Source organism: Varanus komodoensis, unplaced genomic scaffold, assembly GCF_004798865.1.
Source record: "Varanus komodoensis strain SLA01 unplaced genomic scaffold, ASM479886v1 scaffold6_4, whole genome shotgun sequence".
Classification (NCBI taxonomy): Eukaryota; Metazoa; Chordata; class Lepidosauria; order Squamata; family Varanidae; genus Varanus; species Varanus komodoensis.
This window is the reverse complement of record NW_025336347.1, coordinates 14,797,954-14,821,282: the sequence shown is the minus strand read 5'-3', so window position 1 is coordinate 14,821,282 and position 23,329 is coordinate 14,797,954. Positions and strand designations below refer to the sequence as shown.

Here is a 23,329-nt window from a genome sequence, read left to right as displayed (position 1 = left end):
CTTGGGTTCCAAAATCTTGTTCCTTTGGACAGACTCACTCTAAAATACTTTGCCTTTCTGGAGGGGTACCTCGCAGCTATATATCATTCCTGCAAAAATCCACACACTCTCTTCCCCTGCCACCTGTGAGGAGTGCAGCCAAGTCCAGAGGGAACAGGGAAGGTTGAAGAGGGAAGGTAGAGGAAGCCTTTAGTCAGCTGCTAGTCAACAATTCCTAGCTCCTTGTCCTGCCCAATCCATTACAACAGTGCCTCCTGTGTTCTGTGCAGTCCTCCAAGACCAAAGCCACTCGTGGAGACAATGCTTCTACCAGTTCCCGTCTTTCAAATCTCCCTTTCGTGGAAAAGCATCTTCCTACTACTTCTAAGAGCCACCGTCGGAGGACTGGACTCAGAGCTGTCTGTGAGTGGCTGCCATGTTGCCTCCTAGCAGCTGCAGTTGGAGTTCTGTGATTCTTTGCTTTCGGTTGGCCACTTTCTTGTCCTGTTGGTGCCAGGCAGAGAACTATTTCCCCAGGCATTATAGACATAATTTCAGTCCTGCTGATTGTGCTTATCTGGCTTCTAACATCTTGTTGGCCTTTCTAGTTCTTGTGTGCATGTGACCATTGACCTGTATCATTTGTATTTTAATTGTTTTATACAAAACCAAAAAAGCAAATGAAAACAAACCTGTTTGGAGACATCTTATTGGCTTGCATCATGCATCTTTGTTCCATCAATAGGACACATTCCAGACTGCTCTGGAGGGGAGTTGAAGGGTACAGAAAGAGGGCCAGTGTGTATGGTGGTTAAAAGTGTTGGATTGGGCCCCCAGGAGATCTGGGTTTTAGTCCCTGCTTGATCATGAGCTTGCTGGGTGACTTTGAGCCAGTTACTCACGCTTAGCCTAACCGAAATCACGGGATTGTTGTGAGGATAAAATGGAGTGAAGGAGGCCTGTATATATTGTCCAGGTTTGTTGCAATTCAGTGGGAAAGGAGAGGCTTTGGTAGTCCCATTCTGCCAGTTTTAGGTGCTGGATCCAAAATGTTGAAGGACATCTGCAAATAACATACAGAAAGAAAAACAGATGGCATTTCCAAGTGGTCTCTGTCTAGACATACCGTATTTTTCGCTCTATAAGACGCACTTTCCCCCCCTCAAAAGTAAGGGGAAATGTCTGTGCGTCTTATAGAGCGAATGTGTGTGTGCCCGACGCCCGGGATGCTGCCGGCCACCTGCACCATGTGGCACCACCTGGCCCGGCACGCTCTGCTCCTTTCCCCCCCTCCTGCGCAGGTGAGAGCTGTGCCACTCAGGGGGAGGCGTGCGGAGGAGGAGGAGGTTTTCCATGTCACGTGTCTTCAGCATCATCTATGATTGGTTAGGGACTGCACTTCATTCAATGGTACACTTAGGCAATGTTAGACTCTGAACTTGATGATCTTATACCTTCTCTTCCTTAGGTAGTATTATGTATTACTGCACTTTAAAATGAGATAAAGCAGCCCCACCCCATCTGGAGCCCCTCCTAATTCTTTTGCATAGACATCTGCTCCAGAGTCCTGTCCTGAGTGAGCCTTGTCTTGTCTGCTTATGCTCTGTTATTTAACATGAAAATAATTCTAAGGCAATCTGGTCATGTGACAGGAAAGCCCCTATATTAAGCAATCAAGGGGATGCCTCAGCCCCCTATCAGTACCAAGTACTCTTGTCTCTGTGTTAGATACCTCTTTCTGCCTGGTTCTTGTGGTATAGATTTATTTAAATATTACAGTTATAGTCTGCCCTTTTCACTTTTAAGGCATTCATAGTGGCTTACATAATTCTCTTCCTCTCAATCTTATCCTCACAACAACAACCCTGTGAGGTGGGATCAGCTGAGAGTTCGTCTTTATTCCTGTCAGAAGCATCACGGTTAAAATAAAGCATATTATAAAACATATAAGAAATCTGTGACTGGGCCAAAGTCACCCAGTTAGTTCCATGCCTGAATGAGGACTAGAATCCAGATCTCCCGGGTCCCAGTCCTGCACTCTTAAACTCCACCCCACCCTGACTTTGAAGTGACATTGAAAGAACATGGTTGCATTACAGACAAAAGTTCACCCCAGATGGGACTTGAACCCACAATCCCTGGCTTAGGAGGCCAGTGCCTTATCCATTAGGCCACTAGGGCTACACAATCACAGCTGCAGTCGCTATCTTACATTAAGCACCAAGGTGAGCTTTGGTCGCCTCTTCCTCCCACCCTTTAAAAGTCATCCCAAATCTGGGTGTGGGTATGGAAAGACTGCTTGGTCCAAGAGCACCTGTGCCTGGCGTGCCTCCCAGAGACTCGCCTGTGCTGGTGCAGAGCCGGATGCCTCCTGTTCTTTATGTCCCGCGCAGGACAATGTTGCGCTGATGCGATGCTTTTACAGCCTGGTGCTACAAACTGTCTTTGCAGCCAGGGAGAGGCTGCTGCCGCGCCAGCCAGCCAGCAATGACACCCACCCTTGGAGCCGTGGGCGGTGTTCCAAACAATAGGAGCTAGGAAACCAACATGAGAGTCATAGGAAGTGCCACAAAGAGAGCAGTTTCCTGCAGATAGTTGTCTTTTTCCTCCATCATCACCTTTAAAAAGTGTTTGAAGATTTTAAGCACACACACAAACACCGTAGGTGTTTTTAGGAGAGCCATGCTTGGTTCCCTTTAGTTAATAATTTATCTTGGCTGTACATTTACCCTTCTGTTTTCTATGTTACTACTTGTGAAATGTTGTATAGATTTTATTATTTTTGTACATAAGCACTCCAACTACCATTCAAGAGTGTTTTGTTATTTCTTTAAATAATCCATCTTTTGCCTTTCTGCATGGAAATGTACCTTAATCATCAGGCCATATGATACAAAAATGCAGCCATACAACAGTCCAAATTAGCAGCTGCTGGACTTAAATGGACTTCACTTCTTGCTGGCATCCAGGCAGTAAGGCGGGCGATGGCACCTCTTAAGCAAGCTGTCTCACAACTTAGGTCCACCACTGAGAAGGCCCTCTTTTCATATCCCCTTGCTTTATCTTGGGCAGCAAGAGAACGTAGAGAAGGGCCTTCTCAGTGGCACCGAGTTCTTGGACAAGTTTGCAATACAGTTAGTAAAGGAATAATATGCCGGGTTCCTGTTCTTGGAGGCCACATTGGGCATTTTGTGCCGCCCCTGCCACCCATCTCTTTCCTGTCAGATGCCTCTGGCCTTCTACTTTTTCTGGCGTGCTCTTCATTCTCAATTGCCTCATTTCATGAGGCTGCTATACATGAGTCTCTGCACTGTGCAGATCCCATTTTGTATGGGTCCATATGCATGGACTGCGATGGCAGAAGTTATTGTGAGGAGTATGTGCCAGCCCCATATAAGGGTTGCGGAGATCACGGCACACTTGATCCTATTAAGAACACGTTGCAAGATCAACAAGAAACTTTGCCTGTTTCAAAAACCAACCTTCTTGTCAGTCTGATCCAATTCGACCACCTGGCTTGTCTTCCAGTCAGACAAATAAGTCATAACATGTTTGTTTATTTCAGTGACTGTCTTTGTTGCATAACAAATGAGCCAATATGTCTGTGATGGGCACGGCAAAATAACATTGTGTTTGCAATTGCCTTGCCCATCTCTCAGCTTCTGATGCCTTCCCATATACCCACAATCTTATTTTTGTACTTCTGGCACCTGTGATTGACTTAATCTTCTTCCAGGGTTTCCCTCTCATTGGTGCGGCCGTTAATTTTAATCGGGTTGATCTTCATATTAGCTGCTGCATTTGTTGCTCAGGGTTTTTCTTTGTTTTGACCTGCAAGCTACTTTCATCAGGGCACAGGGCTTTGCCAGCAGATTGCTTGTAATCTCTCTCTTTTATTCCTGGTCTCCCCAGCCCATAAAAATTTGCAGCATTACGATAAATGCAGATTTAGACTCTCATCTAAAACTCCATGTCACAAAAGGGTGGTGGATGGGAATGGCTATTGCCTATTTGGATAAAGATTAAAAATCCACAAGTCAGGAAAGATTTGAGACTATTGTTTTGAGGTGGCATACAGTTCATACAATAATCCTTCTGTGCAATTAAGAGTGCAGTTAGAGATGAAGAACTGAAGCATCTCTCCTTGCAAATTCACAAGATGCACTGAGGTCACAGAACTGTCTTAATCTACCAGGAAAACCATATTCTCCACCGGGACCGGCATCCTCTCCTCGACAAAGGAGAGATTTCTGTGTTGCAACAGTTGCACCGTCACTTAAGTGAAGCAGCGCGTTGCATGTCCTTGGGCAAGCATTCTGACTGCACACATTTGTACTGGGGATGGTATAAGCAGGTGACTCCCACTGAAGGACCATCCTCTGAAGCATCCGCCTTTAAGGATTGTTGTAAGCCGCCCCGAGGCTTCGGCGAATGGGGCGGCATAAAAATGTTTTAATAAATAAAAATAAATAAACAAACAAACAAACAAATAAATAAAATCTGTTGGATACGCACTGATAGTAGCAAGACAGCAGAGTATGCGGCCAGACATGCAGGTCACCTGGTTGCAGGCTTCCACACAATTTTCTGTATTTTCTGTATTCTATTTAAATTAGAGTAATTTCTCACTTTCCATCTATTCATATATATGTGCACATTTTATGAAAATCGCTGCTACTATCTGTTCTCATTTTTCTAGTGATGTATTTTCCTTTTTATCCGTTCATAGGTGGACATCTGACTTGATGTTCCCACAGCCCTTGAGTGGCTAACATGCATCTTTAAATTCCTCCTAATTTGCTTCTTAACCTGCGCCAACCAGGACTCTACTTTTCTTTTGAAAGAACACGGAAAACAATATGCAGTTGTGGCGTGTGGATGGCTTTGAATTATGAAGAAAACAGCCACCTTTTAATCAGGAAATTGGCTTGGTGTGGGATTAAGGTGGCAGGAGAGCTCCTTTAGACCAGGAAACATGCTTTGCAGCAGGGAGAAAGTCAATTGCTGGAATTTGAATCAAATTGGATTAATAGGTGGTGACATGTGTCAATTTGCTTGCCTTTCCAGTCCCCATGCCTCATGAATTAACACTGCCAAGGCAGGGGCACTTAGCTGGGCTTCCAGAAGATGAGAGAGAATTTGATGGAGCCAGGCACAGTGCTGTAATAGTTGGCGTGAGGCTGGATTCTCTCCCAAGTGAAGCTGATGCCCAGCAGGGCTTCAAAACAGAAGTTCTCCGGTGTCAGTCACTGCGGAGAGAACTGGTTGTTGTCATTTGCTCCTCCCCACTACTGCATACAACACTTAAAACAGTTTTCTGCACGAAAGGGGCTGCTTTCTATGTCTCAGAGCTGGTGTGCAAATATGCATCAGCCGTGCTTATTTTAACTGCAGATGATTTGGGATTCTGTCCATTTTGAAACTTCTTGAACAAGAATTGTGTGGTCAAAGGCAGAGGAGTATGAGTGCTGCTTCTTAGAAGCTGGCCAGGGAGATGCTGCCAGGGCCAGAAAGTTCTGCATGCTGCAGCTTTGTGTTCTCATCTGTGGAGTCTACCAGGTCAGACACGAAGCGGGGGGGGGGGGGGGGCTTTTAGGAAAGGCCTAGAACTCAGAGGAAGATCTTCCTGAAAGCTTTGGAGATTTGCTGCCAGTCAAAGTAGACCATACCAGGCAAGTAGTCCAACATGGTAGAGGGAGGTTTCCTGTCTTCCAGAAGGACATGAATGCAAAAACTATAGCCTGTGAGCTGCAGGAAGCTGCCAGTCTGGCCCCCAAACCACCCAGAATCCCCTGTTGCCAAGACCGGGAGACAGGTGGAAAACCACTCTAGAAACATGCTCTATGGTTCCTGCCATAGAAGCACCATCTCTAGACTGTCCCTGAAGCATCCTGGGAAGTTGTACAGTACTATAGCTTCCTTCCAGCTTCCTAGGGCATTGTGGGCTCCCTAGAGGGTGCAGTGTCTAAGGTGCAATCCTTTCCTTCATCTTGACAGGAAATGGCTGGTGTTGCTCCAGGACAAGGTCGCTGGGATTTCGGAAGGAGGTGTGTGTGTCTGTGTGCGGCTCCCATTGCCCAAGCGGGCACCCTTGTGCTCCTCACAGGCCAAGAGGCTGTGCTCCCAGCATGAGGGCTGAGCTTGCACGAACACTGTGCAGCTTCGGCACTTCTCCTCCAGCGTGGCCTTGAGATGCTTATCTCCTCAGCAGCAAGTTCCATTAAGCTTGCTTGCAGGCAGTGTTCACAGTGGGCATGTTGAACCTTTCCAGCCCCAGGGCTGAATTTTATTTCAGCAAAGCTCTGCATTCAAACAGTGATTTTGGCTGGATGCAAAAGGGGAGTAGCCAAGGACACCCTCCTTTTATCTTAAAATGCCTATTGCCAGAAATGTAGACTAACGAGTGGCATTTAAAGCTCTTAAAATAGGGGGGAAACTCCACAAAAGCTGAGAAACCCTAGCTGGGGGAACGGGGCAGAGGCATAGCCATCTGCAAAGCCCTGGAGGCCCAGATTTCTGCCCTGGGCCTGTGAATCTGTGTACTTGGTGCATATGATTGTAGTTTAAGTGAAATGGAGCTTTGGTTTGTCTTTGGGGAAGATTTCTCTTCCCAGGGAGAGGGCTCTGTTGCAGCTCAGGTGACCATGTTACTTGCTTCTACGAATCAGTGCAGCATAAGCCAAATGTAAGATGGGGTCGCACCAGAGATCTGTGGTAGACCAGAAGTTTCCCAGGGATTTTGGTTGCACAAAAATATTTTAGATGTGTCAGTAATATCTGTTGAAAGCTCTTGAAATAAAGTGGGGTTTGGGTAGAGATTTCAGCAACCAGAAATAGGACCATTTCTTGGTGGAGGAAATTCCCATCTAAAGCCTCTTTCATTTTCTGAGAGTTCAACACGTATTGCTAACACATCTAAAATCCTTTTATTGCCACAATGAGGCCTGTATTCATGCTAAACAAAGAAGAAACCAAAGCCAAATTGTGCTAGCAATTCCACATTCCACACGGTGCATGAAATATACTCAGTTCTGGCCCAGACCTACTGCTAGGGAAGGAAACAGCGCAGCTCAGTGCCACTGGTATAGATTTTCTTTTACTATTGAATTAAATCCTGGTCAGTTAGCATCAAATCAACCCATGGATCCATTCCAGTTAATACAAATTAATGCTGGATAAAGAAAAACAAATTGAAATTCAACCCAGACAAAGTGGAAGTGCTTCCTGTTAAGGGTTGGGATCCTGGATTAGAGGTGTGTCAGCCAGTTCTAGGTGGGGTTGCACTTTCCTGAAAGATCACGCTTGCCGTTTGAGGGTGCAGCTTGACCTGGCCCATCAGATGTCAGCACAAATAGAAGCCATGGTCAAGAGTGCTTGTTATCGGCTTCAACTGATTCACCGTGTATCTTCCTGCAGAATGACCTGAAAACAGTAGCGCACACACTGGTAACCTCTAGGCTCAGTTTCTGCAATGCACTCCACATAGGGCTTCCCTTGTGCCTACTTCAGGAACTGCAACTGGTCCAAAATATGGCAACCAGGTTTGTCTCTGGGGCATCATGGAGAGGCTGTATGTCACTGATACTAACATCTCTGCACTGGCTGCCGATAGGTTTTTGGATGTAATACAAAGTGTTGGCAATTACCCTTAAAGCCCTTCATGGCTTGGTTAAAAAAAACCCTTTGCCCTTATATTTTGGCTTGTCTGCTAAGTTCCTCTGGGGCCAATCTGCTGAAGTTTGCTTCTGCAAGATTAATGTCAACTATCCAGAGGTCTTTGTCAGTGGTTGCCACTAAGCTATGAAATGACCTGCTGGGAAAGATGTATCACATATTCCAGACTGCTACCTTCAAGAGGTAGTTAAAGGCATGTCTCTTCCAACAGGCCTCCCCAGAGTAGCTTTGTTTAATATATCTTTTAAAAGTCTAAATTTGAACTGTTGTTGGTTTTAGTTTCTTGTAAACCAACCAGAGTCTATGGAAATGGGGCAGAATATAAACATCAAAATAATGAAAATCAATTTTGGCCTAATGAAATGGTGTGGGAGTGAATTTGGCTACCTTTATCCATCCTGCCTCCAGGAACCTGCTTAAAGACATATGCAGGTGAGGTAGCTGAGGTTGAGAATGGTCCCAGAGGTGTTACCCAGGAGCACTAGGACAGTTGGTCTCAACTCAGCAGTTGCTTTTCCTTAAAAAATACAGCACCCACTTTAAAAAGTCATTGTAAAAGGTACAACAAGCTACTGTTTGAAACACATCTCTCTACTTCTGTGCAAACATTTGGAGCTGCATAACTTTTGTCCCATTTGCTTTATATCTGTGTGTTCTGGTGAGATTCCCAGGTATGCATGAGAAGCCGACTGTTTTGGTGGGACTGACAACTCCGAGTCTGAGGATGATGGGGAGTTGGCTGACCCGGACAGGGCTGAGAGATTGAACTCTGATAACAGAATTGTTGTAACAGACAGGTCTCTACCTGCAGCCCCCATTTCTTGGTATCCATCTGTGTCTGCTCAAGATGAGTTTAGTTCAAGGGCAGCCATGGGACCCAGTTCACCTGTCTGGGGGAATGAGGAAGAACAACAACAAGGGTTCCACAGCGCCCTTCCTTCCTGAGACAGGCCCAGAAGGGTTCATAAGCAAGCTTTGGGTAAAGCGGGCAGAGAGGGTTCAAGCTGTCATGAGCCAGGTGTTTCCTCCCCAGCAAGACAGACCCTCCAGCACTTCTTGTAAGCGTCTTTATTCTGCACAGAAGTCTTTGGGCATACGCGAAGTGAGATGTTGAAGCCTCTCTGCCCTCCTTTATCCGAAGCTTTGCTTATGAACCCTTCTGGGCCTGTCTTGGGTAGGGGGAGTGCTGTGGAACTGGGTGCAGCTGCTTTCTGCATTTTGAGGCCCTAATTGGCCAGCCTGTGGCTGTGATGATGGGCCTTTGGGTCCACCTCCTCAGGAGGCTGGAGTTCTCCATCCGAGAGACTCGGATCCATCCACATCCCCTCCTTCCAGATCTCCTCCTCCTCCATTCCCACAGATGGGTGGACTGGGCCCCATGGCTGTCTTTGGCTGTCCTTGATCTCATCTTGAGCAGGCACAGATGGGTACCGAGAAGCCGGGGCTGCAGGTGGAGGCTGTCTGTTACAACAACAATTCTGTTAGCAGAGTTTGAGCTCTCGGCCCTGTCTGGGTCAGCCAGTTCCACATCAACCTCAGTCTGGGAGCTGTCAATCCCACCAAAACAGTTAGCTTCTCATGCATACCTGGGAATCTCACCAGAACGGGAGCGCATGACAATCAGTGCTTAAGGTGTGATCTTTGGAGAAATGCTCTGAGCCTGGGAATCGAGGCATGGAAGCATGCCTGGGCATCTTGGAATATAACCACCTTTAGTTTTCCCATTCTGAAACTACAGTTCTAGGCGCATATACTCAGGAGGAACTCTCACTGAGTGTTGTGGGTTTTCTCCTAGCGATGTGTGTGCAAGACTGCAACTATTCAGCACAATGGGATGTGTACTGTGGACAAAATCACATTGAGTCCCATACAGTCTTGCTCCCAAGTATGCTAAAGCCTGAAACCTTGATTCCTAAGTTCTGAAGCACTGCCTTTGCCTGTACCAGCCCTGCTTATAGCTGAAGCCAGTGGCCAAAGTGCCTCTTGTTTACTTACCTTTGAGAACAATCCGACTGGTGGGCATGAGGAGTAGAGCTCTTTCAGTGATGCCACCACACTTATGGAAGTCATTACTGGCTAGGAATTGGGTGAGGCCCTGTCTTTGCAATCATTCAGAAAAGTCCTAAAGATGCATTTATTTGCAATGACCTTCTCCTCAGGGTTTCCTTGATGCTTGATGGAATCCGTTTTAGTGTGTGATTGATTTTAATGCTTATATTTAGTTTTAGTTCTATTAACTGAGTTATATTAGTAGATATGAGATGTTAATTGTGTATTACTGATGCTTTATGACTTTTGTAAGACATCTTCTTTTGTGACATAGGCAGCCTATAAACAGAATTAAATAAATGAAATCATAAAAATGTTTATTTAGAAGCAGCCTCCATTGTCTTTTGCAGGATCCCTGCTCATTAAATGTACATGGGGACATAGCCTTAAAATGCAATTGTATGCACACTTCCTTGAGAATTAATCCTATTGAGCTCAATGGGACTTACTTCGAAGTAGCTGTATATTAGGTCACACTGTTACCTGGAACTGAATGTCTACTGACTCAGTATTTATAAAAATAATGAACTAGTGTGTAGCTGCTGTGAAAATGGAACACTTTAGAGGCCTAGTTAGGAAATAAAACGGCCAACATCACACTACCTCTGTATACAACTATGCTGTAATAAAATACTGAATACAGTTCTGGTTGCGGCACCTAAAATAGAGTATTACAGAGCTGGAAAATGAGAAAAATGCAATTAAAATCATAAATAAAATGGAGCACCTCAACTGTAAGGAACGGTTACAACATCTGGGATAGTTTAGCTTAGGAAAAAATCAAAAGGAGACATGATGTGGGTGTGCAAAATTGTACATTGTGCAGAAAAAGCGCATAGGAAGTATTTTTTCTCCCTTTTTCATACTGTTAGAATCTGAAGTCATCCCATGGAGTACTGGAGATTCAGGATATACAAAAGGAAATAGTTTCTTTCCATAGTCCAACTATGGCATTTACTTCCACAAGATTTAGCAACGGACATTGGTCTGGCTGGGTTAAAAGGGGACTGGACCGATTTCTGGGAGAGAAGGCTCTCAATGGTGATTCATCCTGATTGGCTACATGCTGCAATCACTATGATTTGCTGGGGAATATGGTGGGGATGCCACTGTTGCAATCATAGCCTGCTCCTGGGTTCCCTCGGGCTGGTATAACCAGCTGGTGTTAATAAAAATTCTGAACCAGAGGAATCTTTGGTTTGATCCAGCAAAGTTATTCTTATGTTCTTATGGTCTCCCACCAAAAGCCCTCTCTGGCTGCTCCTCTCATAAAAGTCGGATGATTTAGGAATGTAGGAAAAATACATTCAGTTGGTATTTTAATATAAATATTAAATTTTTGAATATTTTGAATCAATATTAATTTTGAATTTCTGAACCTATAAAGCAGGGTGGGCAATGTAGGAAGGTTGAGAATTGTTTTTGTTGACAACAAAAGGGAGAAAAGAGGAAGGGAGAATAATTTTTTTAAAAATGGTGACCAGGGCTGCAACCAAGTGCCAAAAGGGTTAACTTTAGTTTGCAAGCAACCTAATTTTGTTTTGTAAACAAATACATTTTCTTCAAAATGATCACTTTTTCACATTTTGCAATGAAATTTCCCAACTAAAAATGCATACAAAACATGTATATTTGGGAAAGTTGGCACAAACATGCATATAGCAATGAAAATAATGTGAAAATTAGTTATATTAGTGAAATTTCCTAGTAAAATGCATATATTAAGTAAAACTGTACAAAAGAAATATGCATGAAAATGTGTAAGAGCTTTTCTGTGACCTTTAACTAAGAAATCCTTTGAACTTTCGCAGAAACATGATGAGCCATGCTTAAGAAGGAAAATGAGAAACAGAGAGAAACCAAAACAGCCAGAGGCATCCATCCTTTGGGGTTTCAACCAAGGCAAGGTCTTTTTCATCTGTGGCCCTTCTGGTACAAAATGTCCTCTCCAAAGGAGTACACCTGGCACCCATCATATTGCACTTCAGGTTAACACCTTTTTCCTCCAGCACTTTAGTGAGTTGACTTTTGTTAAGAATGAGTAGTTTTTGTGAGCATTCCAATTTGTTTTACTGTTTATAGTTTGCATTATCATTATTGCTTTTATGTCATCAGCTTTAGGGCCATTGAAGGAATAGGAATACAGGCCAGTAAGCTGAGTTGCCGGAATTGTTTTCTTCTTTCAGTTTACAAAGGCTGACTAGGACAAAAACTAACGCCTCTGCTTAGCTACCTGATCTTATTCAGGTTTACTTAAGGAAGTGTGCTTCTTAATGCCTTTGCAGTCCTGTTTTTAAAAGCAAATCACAAAAAGATCCCCTCAGTTAACAAACTATAAAGGACATCCATGTGAAAAGAAAATTCCTTTATTCTAGAAGATGGGGAGGCTCTTACATAGATTTTTTTTAAAGTTAGCTTAGCTTTTGTTTTCATTTTCCTTTTTCTAAGACAGACATGAAACGACTCTGGCATTTACTCTTAGGACATCTGAATAGTTATTTATTGAGAAGCCACAGTTCTCACACTTTTACAACTGTCGGCTTGTATAAGGCAAAAAAGCAAGATGGATACACTATATTACACAGAAAATAAAAGCTTCTGGAAGGTAACGGGGAACCCAAGGACATGCAAGTTACTGGTCCAAATGCAATGTACATGACAAGATATAAAAACCATTGTGAAAACAAAAGGAGATTTAAATTATGGTTACAATCTACTAAAAGAAATCTTCATATATTGTTATTATTATTACCATTATTATCCTCATTATTATAAACACATCTGTATAGTCTAAGATTGTAATTAAAGTTGTCTTTTTTACAAACACAGTTATCGGAACTCTGAACAAAAAGTGTAACATTTAGAGGGGTAAGACATTGACAGAAAACAACCGCTCTGAATCGTAATGTGGACATGGTGATAAAGATCAACCTCTTGTGGCGATATGGATGACTAGTATTCCATTGGCATGTCACTTCTACAAAGTTAGCTGTGTATATTGAGGGAAAGTGCTTGGGTATATTAAACAGGAATAATTCCAACTTCTGTTTTACATGTTTTTCCCCCCAGGTGTACAAAAAGTGTCATTTGTAGTAGCCTCACTCTTTTTTGAAGCAGTTGGCATCCACAGGAGAGAAACAAAGATATGAAAGTACTTGTTTCACTTGTATTCACAACAATTTTACCATCAATGTATATACAGTACATTAATGAAGCATCATTTATACTTTAATTATAACAGGGACACACCTAGCATGTTTTCTATGCAGAATTTGTTTCTGTTAACAGTTTTAAACAATGGTGTTCCATATTGCTTATGAACATATAGATATGAAATTAGGAAACTCAATAAACCAAAAGAGAGGTGCTAAATCTTAAGTACCACACGGCTAAAATGGCAATTGTATTGGTAGACTTTCCATGGGCATTTAGAGCGGACAGAAAATTTCCTAATGTGGCTAACTGAATAACAGACTAGATTACATGCACTGGTTTCCAGGCTACATCCAGGTTGGGGGCCTCTACATCCAGAAAGCTAATCATCCTCTTCATCCTCTTCATCACTGTCTTTCATGGTGATCCCTTGGAGCCCTCCACCTTCACTGACAGAGGCTGTGGCTTCTTCTACTGTCAGCCGGTTTCGTACTGTGTCGTAGGTTTTGCTGTTCAAGGTGGAATCCAGAACTCCTTGCAATCGAAAATCTCTGTATGTTTTCTAGACAGAGGAAGTTTATGTTGTGAAAGTGAGGATAGGAAGCACAGAAAATGATAGAAAATGGGATTTAACTGACTTTCTCCTCAGACATGGATATTTTATACTGTATTTTGGCCATGTTTTACACTTACCCTGAAGGGGGCTGCTGAAGAAAAAAGTTTAATAGTTAAGCTTATAATGTTGGCGTTCTGAATATAAATATTAATCTTGATGCAAGAGGCAAGATTAAGGGTGCAATTCTGTGCATGCTTTGACAATAAAAAGTCTGCAATTCTATAATTTTATAGATTATGTATAATTATTTTTGTATTATTGGTTGCTTTAATTAGTGTAACATTATAGCCCCTTCTTATTCTATTCTATTTTATTTTATTTTCTCTTATTATTGTTATTAACTGTTTATTTACTTTGGCTGGTTACTACTGATTTTATTGTCATTATTGATTTCATTGCACTTGCTGATTTTACTGTATTGTATTGTTGTATCGATTATATTGTAAGCCACCCAGAAAGCCTCATCACTAATCAGATAGCAAAATAAATAAATAAATAAATAAATAAATCTGGCCATAGTTGCAAACAGATGCACAGTTTGTTTATCAAAGTGCACTATAAAAATTATCTGTCTACAAATAGTTAGTCTTTGTATTTCTCTAACTTTAGAATCTTTTTGATCTTACAGAATGCAACTGCAATTTAAAAATGCACTTGCCATTTGACATCCTGAAAACTTTTAAGGGTGTTTGGCTATCTTACTAGCTTACACAAATTGTTAAAATTTGCATTACCACATAGATCAGATGGCATAAAAGACATTTTCTATGCGTTTCAGTGCTCCCCAAACTAACACATAATAATAATGTGATGATACCTATTGCTTTTATTTATGAAAATTAAAATTCTTTTCATAATTTATTCACGCCTTGATTATCAGAATGTACAGTTCTACTCTTCAAGAAGATGCATGACACAGAACCAAAATGATCAAATATGTATTTACCTCCTCCTGTTATCTTATTATTTCATGTAAGCCACTGAGATTTCACACTGAAATAATTATCAAATGTTCAACATGTGTGCTTGTGCACGGACACACACACTCGGAGAAAAGAGGATACATTCAGGATATCTTGTCTCCCCTTTGCAATCCCTTTTAAAAGATTGTAGACACCTGCTGCAAGGGGGATTATTTCAATTAACAGTAGGCATAATTCTGACTTGAATTTTCAGCAGCAACCTCAAAGACATTAGTGGTGAAGATTTCCATCTAACAAATTTGCATATGTAAATGCCCAAAGGAAATGTATCATTTGGTACCATCCACAGTTTGTCGTTTCAGTTAAACACAGAGGACTGTCCCCCTAGTTGGGGTAGGGAATGATGAAGCGTGGGTCACCCCTGGGTGCAGAAGACCAGCTAGCTCTGGCAAAGGCCTTGTCTCCAGGGCCGAACCTCCTGAATGAGGTGGGGCCTCCACAGAAATCTCCAGTTGTTTTTCTTGCCTTCACATCCTTACATGTGTGGCCCACCACAATTTCCTCTGCTTCAGCTCCAAGCAGGAATCAGTTTCATTTTAGGATTCTCCCATTTGGCTCAGCCATGGCCCCACAAGTCTTCACTAAGGTTCTGCTATCCTTAGTGGCATTACTATGAACCAAGGGGGTCCAGATCCACCTGTGACTGGATGACAATTTGATCTGCTCCCTGACACTGGATTGCAGCCTACAGGACATCCAGTACCATGCTCTCAACATTGTGGAACCTGGATTTCCTGGTCAAGGAGAAGAACAGCTGTCTCTCCTGACCCAGACCGTCCTTCACCTGAGGGTGACCCTGGACACTTGGGGGAACAGTGCAACTCTCTCCAACCAGATAGTGGGCCATGAGCATCCTGGCTGCCTGCATTCAATCCTAAAAGACTGTGAGCCTCAAGAATCTAGCAATTGGGCATGAGGGTCTCCTGTCCAGATTCCATGTGTTGGGCAAAATTTCACTCCAGGCTCCTCCAGACTTTCCTGCAGGAGTTCTAGATAGAGATCACACTGAATTGTAAGCGGACAGTCTTCCTGCCAAGGGAGGTCTCTCTCTCCCACTAGTGGTTGCAGCCAACCAACCTAGCAGAGAGTATCCCCATTTTCAAGCTGGACTGCATCATCTTCACAAGGAACACTTGCTTCTACAGCTGAAGAACCATCATCCGTGAACAACCCAGTCAGGCACACTGGTCCAAGAAGGAATTCCAGTTGTCCACAAACCTGCTGAAACTGAGGGTGATCCGTGTAGCTCTCCACTACTTCTTCCCTTTGATAAAGGACCAGGACAAGCTGGGCTAAATGGACAGTACAATGGCCACAGCCTATATCAACAAGCAAGGTGGAACTCACTCCAGGGGGAAGACCTGAAGTTGTTCCACTGGGCAAGGATACAGCTCCAGTCCATCAGGGCCAAGCATCTGGGCGAAATCCTGAACGTCCAAACTGATGGCTCAGCTGGACTTCCCTGGACCCTGTACCCAGAAGTCTTCAAAGCAATCTTGCAGCGGTTGGGTGCTCCCTACCTTAATCTCTTTCCCACGCTACAGGATGCAAAACTCTCTGAATTTGTCACCCATTATCAGTATGCACAGAGGACGAAGTGGTTGCCCTGCAGTTCTCATACAAGGGCACTCTCCCTGAAAAGGCCATTGAGGCATCCATGACCCCAACTAAATGTGCCAAGATACCCACAGGAGCTGGCACACCACTGGAGGTGTAAGCCAGAACTGCCGTGGGAAGAAAGGGGAGTCTACTGAAGCCAGCAGTTTATCCAGTTGAAATCTGACTCCAATGCTTAACATGCTACATTTGCCGTGTTCACACAACATGACAAGCAACCCTGTGTGGTTACCATGGTTCATGAGTGTTTACCATGACCAACCTGACAATCTAGTGGTTTCTACTTTATTGTGGTTTCCATCATCTCCACTCAGTCCTCCCCCTGTGGACATGTATCCCATCATGCCTGAAATTCAATCCCAAGGTGGATTACTTCCTGCCTGTGTTGCCTGCCTCTTCCTCACTGGTCTACACATAGAGTCTGGATGGTTGGAGCGGCTCCTGCAGTTGCCATCCTTTCTGGAGGATCTGCAGTGGTCACATACCAGGACTGTGGAAACTATGCTCCTGAGTTCAGACAAAATGACAAACAATGGTAGCACAGAGAAACCACAGAAGAAACTGTGGTTTCTAAAGACTAATCTTACCTGGCGAAATACCACGACTAGGATCAGATAACACAACAGACCAATAATGCTGAAAAACCACCATAGCTTGTTGTGCTCTCTGAACCCAGCCACTGACAGCTCATGACAAAGGCCTCATTCAGCAAAAGGTCTCTCAGTAATTATTCTTTGCCTGGGTTTCCCAGTTTTGATTTTGTGCTGCTACTTCCCATTTCACTCTTTGTGTGCAGAGAATGTTTCCTCCAAGAAACACAACACCACGCGTAAGACAGCCAGTATGGCAAAGCAGTTAAGAGTGATGGCCTGAGACACGGGAGAGGTGGATTGTATCCTTCACTTGGCTGTGAATCTCACTGGGTGAATTTGCCCAGTTCACTGACTCTCAGCCTACCTATCCACATAGGTTGAGAGGATAAAATAGAGAGGAGGATTATGTATAAGCTGCCCCGTGTTCTTTGTAGGAGAGAGGGTGGGGTATATATACAAGAAACAAACAAATATATTGCACAGACTCACCTTTACTATTCTAATAAGAGTTTTCAGTTGATAGATGTGAAGCTGAAGGTCCATGCGGTCTGTGAGCCAGGTGCAAATGATGTTCATGGAGCTGGTGTACCATTGCTGCAAAACAAGCGAGAGATCTCCAAGGGGCATGGCAAACAAGGGAAACAGGATGTGCTGCGTATAAACACAGTCCACGGGCAATCAGGCTCTATCAGGCGTTTCAGTTCAATCATGGAAACAAGATGTACTAAGAGTAAAAATTTTGGCCATGAAGGTTCAGGAATTCTTGTCTAGCACTTCCTTGAGCACTCTTAAAGCCAAAACAGACATTAACTTTAAATTTGTATCTAGCAGCTCTCTCACTTTTTTATAGTTACTTCAGAGTAGAACAGGTGCAGGCAATTTATTCAGACTTAGTTCATACTTTAGCATGAAGGAGTAGGGAGATAGGAGATCAGCCCCTGCACTGATTTGACTATAGATTAAATTGAAAGTATAGACATAGCTGCTAGATGCAGATTTAAAGTAATGTATGCCTTGGTCCTTAGAAAACAACCTTGAAGGCATCTTTTCCAGGTATTTGCTTTGGACTTTGTTTCCAAATTCTTAAAAGGTTCGAATGGGGGATAGCAACTGATCTTACTGCTTTTTATCTGTCAGTCTCCCTTGCAGCTGTTCAGTTTCAGAGAGGGAGCCTAGGGGGGGCCATGAGCTTCACAGTCCCACTGCTTAGGCAAACTTGCACAACATTCCAGGAGAAGGACGCAAAGTATACAAATGTGTGTTCCAATGGTGGGAAAGGAACCTTTGAAAACATTTCTGCAAACTTTTATACGACCTAATTGGAAAATAAAAACATGTGGTCAGGGTGCAAAGTGCATGCACAGCCCTTCTTCTGAACCAAACTCCAAGGACCCATTGTAAATGTGTGCGACATATAAATTCGCTTCCACACACAGCCAAATCAGATTCTTGGAGGAAAACCGAGGCCTCATTTCTTAAGCGGCAGGGAAAGGGCACAATTTGGAAGGGAGGAGGCATAAACAGGGAAGGAATAACACTTCAATTTTCTGCCACTTCTTGTGGGCGCTTTGCTTCAGCCAAGGATCCCAGATGAATCTGCTGCCTCTGGGAGAGAAATAGCTGCGGAAAAGGCATGCAGGGGGGAAGCAATGACATTTTAAGAAGGAAGGGGGTTAAGACACACATTTTAACTTGGCGTTTCCATACTTGTTTAAAGTTGCCTTCATTTGCTTCAGAAGGGAAGTACAGAAATACAATGAATAAATAACACACATTTATTTTAATTATTACATTTCTATTCTGCCCCAGAGCCAAAGGTCTCTGAGTTTATCACAAAACAAACTTAAATATGTAAAATACAAATAATAAACTCTTGACCTGCAGCTTCACCCTTTCAATTGGCCTTTCCCTGATTGCTCCCTGGTCTCTTGGCTACATTTATTTATTTATTTATTTTTATACTGCCCATGAGTCAAAAGACTGTCTGGGCACTTAACAAAGTTAAAAAGAACATATAAACAAAAAGTTAATTAATTTATGTTATGTTAGATATTTGTATTTTATTTGTGTAAGCTGTCCTGAGGCTCTTGCAAAGGACAGCATACAAATATCCTAAATAAATAGATAGATAGATAGAACAGAAATAACTGTAGAAAAATAAAACAACTCAAACAGCAGTAATAACAACTGCACAGCCACTGCAATTCAGTTGGCCCAGAGATACAGCAGCAATACATTATACAGGCTGTCCCCAGATTACAAATGAGTAATCTGTAAGTTGAATCTGCATGCAAATTGGACCACGTATAGTTGGCCCTCCACATTCGCAGAGGTTAGGGGTGCAAGACCCCTGTGACAGTGGAAAAACGCACCCAAATTCACCAGGGCCTCCTGTGCAGCAAGGAAATGGCAGAGAGATTTCCCCCTTTGGAAAGGCAGGGCAGGCAGGTGTGCTTTGGTGGCTTCCCTCTCTCCCATTTCGTTTCCTCTCCTCTATGGCGATTCTTTGCAGGCCTTTCCTCTCTCCCCTCTCAAGTCCTCCCCCCCTCCCCCCTATCTCTCTGGTAATGAAGACTTTCTGCAGTATATCTTTTTAAATGAATAGGCTTTAGGGCAGTTCATTTGTAAGTATGGGTGATTCATAACTCAGATGTTTGTAACTTGGGGACTGCCTCTATTAAAACTAAAGTAAAAATTAACTGCTAATACCTGGAAAATAAAAAGGTTTTCACTTGGTGCTGAAAAGAAAAGAGTAGGCACCAGACATACCTCTTTGAGGAGCTCAGTTCATAAATGGGCTTTCACAACTGCGAAGCCCTTCTCCTGGTTGCCGTCCTCTTTCCTTTGGAGGGGGCTCCCTGAAAAGGGCCTCAGAAGATGTTCTTAGGGCCCGACTAGGTACATATGGGATGAGGCGTTCCTTCACATAACCTGGCCCCAAGCGGTTTAGGGCTTTAAATGTTAATCTAGCACTCTGAATCAGGCTCGGACTTCAAGTGGCAACCAGTGCAGCTGAAAGAGGACTGGCATAATATGATCTCATGGCGTGGTTTCTGTTAACTGTCCTGTTTTGAAGCAGTTGAAGTTCCTAGAGCAGGGGACTCAAACTCAACTGACCTGGGGGGCCACTGGAAGTAGAGTCTGGGTGAGGCTGGGCCGCATCAAGTATTCCACCACTGCGGTGGTGGTGGGCCGCTCATCCCGCGTCGCTCCCGGAGGCCGGCCCAGGCACCACCGGTGCTTGGAAGGCTGCAAGGCCCCTTCCCCGTGCCCCACCGTCCCGGCAATTGGCCCGCGGGCCGCGAGTTTGAGACCCCTGTCCTAGACTGTTTTCAAAGGCAGCCCCACACAGAGTGCATTAGAGTAATCCACGCAAGAGTTACCAGAGCATGGATTACTGTAGCTAGGCTCAGTCCATCCAGATAGAATCTTAGTTGCCTCAGCTGATACAAAGTGCTTTTTACCACGGAGGCCACTTGTGACTCAAGCAACGGTTCTGGATCCAGGAGCACCCCCAAACTATGAACCCTGTCCAGAACAGGTTGACTGCCCCCCAGATCGAAAGGTGACCCACCCACAACAGTACCTCTGTCTTGTCTGGATTGAGTCTCAGTTTGTTGGCCCTCATCCAGTCTACCATGCTCAGACACTGATTCAGAACAGTCCCTGTCTCATCTGGTGTTAATAAAAAAGAGAGGTAGAACTGAGTGTCATATGGATAATGATGGTACCTCAGCCCATATCTCTGGATAGCCTCAGCCAGTGGTTTCATGTAGATGTTAAACAGCACAGGAGATAAAATGAAAACCTGTGGTACCCCATGGTATACCTGCTATGGCACAGAGCAATAATGCCCCAGCACCACCTTTTGGAATTGGGCAGTCAAGTAGGAGCAGAACCACCACAACACAGTACCTCCTACTCCAAAGCCAATCAGCCTATCCAGAAAGATACCATGGTCAATGGTATTGAAAGCTGCTGAGAGATCCAGGAGAATCAACAGGGTTGCACTCCTACGTCTTTCTCCTGGAAAGGTCATCCCACAGGGTGACCAAAGCAGATTCCATTCCAAAACCAGGCCTGAAGACTGACTGAAATGGAACTAGATTGTCAGTGTCATCCAAAACTTCTTGGAGCTGCTCAGGCACCACCTGCTCAAGAATCTTGCCTAGGAAGGGAGTGCTGACCACAGGCCCATAGTTGTTCAATCTTCTGGGTTCAAGCTAGACTTTCTCAGGAGTGGCTTAATCAACCTCTTTCAGAGAGGTTGGCATCACTCAGTCTGTCAAGGAGGCATTTGTAGCCTCCTGAACCCAAGTGTGAAACCCTTCTTTAGTTCTAACAATAAGCCATGATGGGCAAGGGTCAGGCAAACAGGTGGTGGGTTGAACTTGACCAAGCAACTTGTCCACATTCTCCTGCCTCAATAACTGAAGTTCATCCAACAAAACTGCACCAGACGGTGCTCTGGATACCTGTGTTAAAGGAACTGCATTAATTGTGGGGTCCAACTTGTGATGAATCTGAGTGAATTTATCTTCAAACTGCTGTGTAAATTCATTACAGTAAAAGAGTTCCATAGCTTCTTTCTCTGGCCCAGACTGTAAAAGGCCAGGAACCACTCGGAAAAGCTCTGCTGAATGGCACTGAGATGAACTCTCTCGTCACCACCTTCACTGTCACAGAATAGGCTTGATAGTGAGCTCTAGCCTATGTTCATTCGGATTCAGCACAAGTTTTCTTGCACCTCCATTCTAGCTGTCTCTCCTCTTGCTTTATTGCTCTCAGCTCAGGTGTATACCAAGGAACTGGCAGAGGTGTGCGCAAGGGAAGAGTGCTTGGGTGTGATCATGTCAAGCTTCTAAGCCATGGGTCTTCAGACTACGGCCCACGGGCCAGATCAGGCCCGCCATGCCCATTCATCCGCCTCAGAGGTGTTGGACATGCTGCGCGCATGGTGAGGCGATGCCTCGCTCGCGGGGAGATCGTTTTGGACTTGCTCGGAGAAAACGACGTTTGCGTGAGCAAGCCGTGGGATAGGGGCACCCCCTTGCTTCCCAAAGTTACCCAGAGACACCTCCAAATATACAGTAAAACAATTAAAAGATGTTAAAACCAACCAGCTGCTGTACCTCAGGCCAGTGAACTGCAGTTGCTGTGGGGTTGTCTTCCCCTCTGCCAAAAACCCCTGGCACCCAAACAGGTGCCAAATGGGCGATGCCCTTTGGCAGCCACCCAAGGCTGCTGCCCTAGATGCAGGTCCCCTGAAGAAGGCTGTGGTGGTGTCGGTACATGTCCAGCTCGGATCAATGGCATTACCAGGTTACGGGAATTCTGAACAAGTACACAACAGACGTCTCAGTTCCAGCACTCTCTAACTGAGGGTTGCGAACTTATTTCTTTGGCAGAACTTCTGCGTCTTTAACAATGGAATGAGAGGCACCTGCTGCACCGAGGAAAAGCTTTCCCTGGTCAACTTTAGCTTGCCATTCCGCTGTTGGAGGCACAAGGGTTTTGCCAGCTTGCAGCACATGACTGTAAATCAGTGATGGGAAAGAGTGTGCAGTTGCATCTTTCTCTATTATGGCAACTGCATAAATTGAAATTCATTTCTTTGCAGACTGGGGCAAGAGTGGCTAGTGAAGCCTAGTTGTGTTTTTCTGTTTTGAAGGAGAGCAGCAGAGCGTCCGTGGCTGCCAAGTTCACAACAGGATCCCTGGGGCGACTGAGTTGGGGTGTGACAGCTCATGTTTTCAGGCGGTTCCCCACTTTCCTTATTAGACTTGCACATCAATTCAAGAGGGGAAGTTTTTCGTTCTGTAACTTACTCTAAATTACTCAGCTCTGCCTTTTTTCAGACTGTCACAAACAGAATGTTCTCATTCTCTCGGAGGCTTTTGGGCACAGGCTACCCTCATAAATATTTATTGTTTCAGCTTTGCATCCCAAGGTAATGAGGATCTCTTGTTTAATACACGCTACTTGTTCTTTTCTACCCATGCAACCCTGCAGCCTTTTCAATCCCAAAGACAGCTAAACTGATACGATTTGCCTATGGTCACAGCAATTTTCAGGAATTAAGTGATTACCTTGTTTGCTTTCCTGCTCTTCAACATTTATTCTGAACAGATTAATCTCAGATGGACTACTTGTATCATTTAAGATGAATACTTTTCTCTGTTAACAATAATAACAGTACCATACTATACTTCATCACCTAATGCATTCTGCAAATTTGAATACAAATGTTATGAAATAAAACAAAATGAAGGCTGCAACTCTTACCTGATAGAAAGCTCTACTGAACCCAGTGAAACTTCTGAATATACCGGCATACTGATTTGTTCTGTAAATCTGTTACCTTCAAATGTGCAGCCAGCAATGCAAGCCTATATCTCCTCAGAAGTAAGTCCGACTGAGTTCAAGGGGACTGAATCCCACATACAGAATTGTAGCCTTAGTGATGTGTTGATACACAGAGGCTGCACACTTATAGGATAGATAACTGGAACAAAGCTAGTAGCTAATGGCCATCAATATCAGTGATGAAGACTGTAATCTTAAGAACACATTCTAAGTAGATGGTTTCATTGTCTCCAGGATGACTTGTATAAACATGCTGAGCTATAAAGTGGCAGTTTACAGGATTAGTTTCCTTGGTTGAT

General features: G+C 43.9%; 1 protein-coding gene and 1 non-coding gene across 8 annotated transcripts in view; both read right to left on the bottom strand.

Moving 5' to 3' along the window:
* Positions 1-2,087: 2,087 nt before the first annotated feature.
* On the bottom strand, positions 2,088-2,160 carry TRNAR-CCU. Its single transcript has one exon. It is a non-coding gene; the product is annotated as a tRNA-Arg (tRNA).
* Positions 2,161-13,237: 11,077 nt separating this feature from the next.
* CADPS (calcium dependent secretion activator) overlaps positions 13,238-23,329 on the bottom strand; it is a 386,101-nt gene continuing 376,009 nt past the window's right edge. For all 7 annotated transcript variants that reach the window (XM_044451841.1, XM_044451839.1, XM_044451840.1 and 4 more), the window contains 2 exons: positions 17,154-17,258; positions 13,238-13,417 (listed from right to left, as the gene is read on the bottom strand). In XM_044451841.1, coding sequence (XP_044307776.1) covers positions 13,238-13,417; positions 17,154-17,258 — 285 coding nt within the window. The remainder of the gene's footprint in view (positions 13,418-17,153; positions 17,259-23,329) is intronic.